Source organism: Borostomias antarcticus (assembly GCF_949987555.1).
Source record: "Borostomias antarcticus genome assembly, chromosome: 14".
Classification (NCBI taxonomy): Eukaryota; Metazoa; Chordata; class Actinopteri; order Stomiiformes; family Stomiidae; genus Borostomias; species Borostomias antarcticus.
This window is the reverse complement of record NC_140247.1, coordinates 17,047,256-17,052,255: the sequence shown is the minus strand read 5'-3', so window position 1 is coordinate 17,052,255 and position 5,000 is coordinate 17,047,256. Positions and strand designations below refer to the sequence as shown.

The 5,000-nt window shown below is 51.4% G+C and overlaps 1 protein-coding gene across 1 annotated transcript in view; it reads right to left on the bottom strand.

Annotated features, from left to right (window-relative positions):
- The window catches only part of adam19b (ADAM metallopeptidase domain 19b), a gene marked incomplete at both ends in the record, with an annotated part of 40,346 nt that overhangs the window by 18,970 nt on the left and 16,376 nt on the right, over positions 1 to 5,000 (bottom strand). The window contains 2 exons of the mRNA XM_084448531.1: positions 10 to 75; positions 850 to 1,057. Coding sequence (XP_084304657.1) covers positions 10 to 75; positions 850 to 1,057 — 274 coding nt within the window. The remainder of the gene's footprint in view (positions 1 to 9; positions 76 to 849; positions 1,058 to 5,000) is intronic.

Sequence of the window (5,000 nt, the reverse complement as noted above, 5' to 3'; positions counted from 1 at the left end):
TGGTCTCACCTCAGCATGGTCCGCCACCAGAAGCAGTTCGACGTACTTCCTGTTCTGGCTGAGGTCCCGACGCCCCTGTGGGGGAGGAGAGAGAGGCGGCGGGGTCAGGAGGACGGGAGGACACGCCCCTCTGGAGGGGGACGGGAGGACACGCCCCTCCGGAGGAGGACGCCGGACACACCAGGAAGTGATGGCAGGCTGAGCTCTCTCTCTCTCTCAGCTCCATGTCCGTCTTGACCGTGGCCATTCTCCGCCTGTGTTGCTTCATCTCCTTCCGAACGGTCCTGAACCTACTGGACAAGTCCCCCTACTGGACAAGTCCCCCTACAGGACAAGTCCCCCCTACTGGACAAGTCCCCCCTACTGGACAAGTCCCCCCTACCGGACAAGTCCCCCCTACTGGACAAGTCCCCCCTACTGGACAAGGCCCCCCTACTGGACAAGTCCCCCCTACTGGACAAGTCCCCCCTACCGGACAAGTCCCCCCTACAGGACAAGACCCCCCTACTGGACAAGTCCCCCCTACTGGACAAGTCCCCCCTACTGGACAAGTCCCCCCTACCGGACAAGTCCACCCTACCGGACAAGTCCCCCCTATTGGACAAGTCCCTGCTAATGAGCCGTACTGCTGTAGTTTTGTCTGTCATTTGACGTCTCAGATTAAACTCTTTCCCTCAGAAAGCCGCTTCTCTCAGAATGACAACAAACGCGCAACAGAATGACAAGCGTGGGGCTGATTGTTTCCATAGAGACGTCGCGAAGTGTCACCCGAAGCATAAATGCAACATGTCGAGCGACACTTTTATTTTGTCGAGCGACACTTTTCAAGAAGCATAAATTAGGCTTTACTCTCGCACGTCCTCTCTTTGATGACATCATCCCCGCGATGAGGTCGTCGAGCCCCTCCCCCTGCTCCCGGTTGCCATGGTGATGCTGACAGGAGCCGCTGGCCGTGCGGAGGTTCTCGGCGCGGAACACGGCGTGCGGCCGAGCACCACCGGCGACGGGGAGGGGCTGGATCAGGTAGCTGAGGCTGGCGTTCAGAGTAATCAGTCCCCTGGGGAAACAGAGACGCTCGTTAAGAGTTCCGGGCTGGAAGTGAGTTCACACACAAGGAGATTCTCCAGAGAAAAAAACATTCATATATATACAGATTGTGTGTGTATGTATATATATATATATATATATATTAGGGTGCATCAAAATACACATTTCCGGAATATTGATTTGCATGGGTGCTAAAAGTGTTACCATCCATGCAAAAACAATAGATACAAAATATTAAAGCGATACGAGGTGATTTAGAGGTGCAACGGTACGTCTGATTTTATGGCATAAGGGGGTAACAGGAACTGTGTCCCTTCACTCTGCCCTGCTCGCACATGGCCTGCTGGTGTGTGTGTGTGTGTGTGTGTGTGTGTGTGTGTGTGTGTGTGTGTGTGTGTGAATGTGAGTTATTCACGCACAAGGTTGCAACATTGTTATATTTCAAGCACGGAGACCTGTCTGCTCCTATATTCCCGCACCTCTGTGTGTGTGTGTGTTATTCAACAACAGTGTGTGTGTTGTTGCAATATTGTTACATTTCAAGCCCGGAGACCTGTTTGTTCCAATATTCCCGCACATTTTACCCTCTGTTTTGCGGGAACTATTCTATTTTCACGCACCTGCATAAAAATGGGGGGGGGGGGCTTTGCCTATAAAAAGCTCTGCCTGTGTAGCTCAGTTGCTGAGTCAATTCCCTCAACGCCACCATCACACACCACAGGATCCAGCTCTCACAAGATGGCCTTAGGCCCCTGCCAGAGGAGCCGCACCCTGGTTTTTGGTCTGGGCGCCACTATCACCGATGCAGATGCCATTATCACTGGCGCCAAGCTGCCAAGTGGTCACCAGATCTTGCGGTGCTTGCTGTATAACTGCGACACACAACTGCATGCAAAGCGACCAGGTTTGACTGGAGCCATGTCACGGTTCCAGGCGGCTAAGATTGTTTTGGAGCAGGTGCGTCCATTTTATGGAAAGGCCAACATCCCAATGGGGAGTGATCAGCGAGCATGTGAGAAGATGATAGCCCTCCTCGATGCCAACAACAAGCTGCGGCGCATACCAAAGGAAAGGCGCTCCAGTGAGGCTACTGCTCGACTGGTGGACGCAATGGAGCACAAGCTGGATGCCACGTTCCCGCTGTGGACTCCAAACGCAGAGGAGCTGATCCGTGATGCAGAGGACCTTGCTTTTCTAGCCAGCATGAAGGGCGACAGAGTGGCCACATTTGGAGCATTCGATGTCAAGCTGCAATCCAAGGTTTGCTTTTATTTTTATGTAATTTTATGTTTCTGCTTCTATTTTCTTATTTTAATGTTTTGTGCTTGATCTGTAAAGCACTTTGAGCTGCATTGCATGTCATGGAAGGTGCTATACAAATAAAGTTTATTATTATTATTATCATTATTAAGGTGAAGCGGCGACAGGAGCGTGAAGAAGCGCAGCAGGCCTACCTCACCAAGGAGCAGGAGATGACGGCGATGTCTACCAGCATGGTGGTATTAGAAAGCGAAAGTGATGAGGATGGCAATGCAGATGAAGCAGTTGCTCCACTGGCTGAGAACACACCCATCCGTGAACGCAAGAAGACAGGCACCACAGCATTCATTCCATCTGACATTCTCAGCCGGCCAAGCCTTGTGTCACTGGCTACACGATTGAAGATGACACCAACGCAGCAGGCTGCTTTCACACGCGGCCTGATCGAGGAGTCAGGTGGAAATTCAGAAATGGTCTCCACATCCTACGCGACAGCAGACCGATCACGCCGTCAAGTGCTGAAGACCATCAGTGAGGAACAGCACGAGCAGTGGACACCCCCTCCCATGTGCACCCTGCACTGGGACAGCAAGTTGACACCAATGCTCAACAATGTGCGTCAGTTGGAGGAGCGTCTGACGGTGGTGGTCGGAGATGCGGAGCGGCTAAAACTACTCGGCGTGCCAGCATACATGAAGGGGACTAACGAGGCATGTGGAACGATCATCGCCCGGCTGACATGCAAGCTGCTGCAGGACTGGTGCTGTACCGATCAGGTTGTCAACATGGCATTTGACACCACGGCCTCAAACACCGGCCATCTCACAGCAGCCTGCATTGCCATCCAGAACTCACTGGGTCGACCACTACTCTGGTCCGGTTGCCGGCACCACATCGGAGAGGTGCTCCTCAGCCACATTTTCACTCACCTCAAGGTGGAGGTGTCACGATCGCCAGAGGTGACATTGTTTACACGTCTGCGGGACAACTGGAACCTGTTGCCACTCAAGGGCGGCACATTGTCCTGCTACATTCCTGGGGATGCTGAACCACCATTTCTTGGCAAGTTGCGTGCTGAACTCAATGTTTGCGCTGCAGGACTGCTCAACTACAAGAGGGGTGACTATCGTGAGTTTGTGCAGCTATGTCTAGTGTATCTGAGTGCAGACATTGCAGATCAAACTCCAGTAACCTTGCAACGACCGGGAGCACTGCACAAGGCACGGTGGATGGCCAAGCTGCTCTACACCCTCAAGCTGGCCTTGATGGAGCAGCACATTGCGTTGCTTCCTCAGGGGACCATCACAACACAACAGCAGGTGTTGAAGATTCGGGCGTTTGCCAAGTTCATTACGCACATCTACGCAACATGGTGGATGGCCTGTGACACGGCCGTAGATGCTGGATGGAATGACCTCACACTCTACTGCCACCTGTGTGAATACAAGGCTGTTGACGAGGGCATCGCTGCATCAGCAATTAAGGCTCTGGAGAGGCACCTATGGTACCTGACATGCGAGATGCTGCCCCTGGCACTCTTCAGCACCAAGGTGCCAGTTGGTGAGCGGCGCGCACTTGCAGATGCCATCTTGGAGCACAAGCCGGCTGATCTACCCATGCGAGCCCCACAGCTCCGCTTTGGCACTGGCTTTGGCAAGCCGAAGTTTCCAACCCTCTCGCCGACCACCAGCTTGGCTGACCTCGCCAACCCAGACTGCTGGTTCGGCATGCACCTGCTGCACATTGATCCAACTTTTCTTTCACTGGATGTAGAGGATTGGACTTCCAGTGCAGCATTTCAAACGGGTGCAATGAATGTACGTGCCATCAATGTGGTGAATGACTGTGCCGAGCGTGGCGTCAAACTGACGTCAGACTTCGTGGCAGCAGCCAGGAGCGAGGAGCACCTGCAAAATGTGCTGCAGGCAGTTGAGCATGACCGCACACAAAATCCAAATCTTCGCCGCAGCAAGCGCAAGCTGGACCAGGAGTAGGACACTATATTGAGACATGTTCGAGGACAGTAACTTGATTTACTTGAATACTGTACTTAAGTACAGACACTGAGGAGTTGTACTTTACTTGAGTATTAGATTTTATGTTGTTCTATTCAAAATAAATGTTCTAAAAATCTATTTCTTGTCGTTTTTGAGATTGCATCGATGTTATTCAGGAAAACACCCAAAAACGCCCATTTTGGTATTTTTCACATGCTGCGTTGGACCTCTAAATCTCAAGTAATTTTCCCAAAACTTTGCACAAATCATTTGTATGTGTGTCATAACAAAATGCCACCCCAGGCAGAATGATATGTTGAGATTTAATTTTAACATTGCAATTTGATGCACCCTAATATATATATATATATATATATATATATATATATATATATATATATACTGTGTCTGAGATGCACCTGTATGTAGATACAGTATACACTGTATATATTTACTGAATGTAGACCAAACACCACTTCATCCAGCCATGTGATAAAGCAGCCGTGCAAACAGGCAGCGGCCCAATCTCAAACCACCCCCTAAGCCCTCGCCCTATCCACTCCCCCTCCATTTGCGCGTTCACGCTGAGCTTCGCCATGTTAACGGCCGTCCCGAACCAATTAGCGCGGAGTGCGCTTGGAGTGCGAGTGGGCTGTCAACACCTTAAATAGCAAGCCTGCATCGGTGCACGCTCCC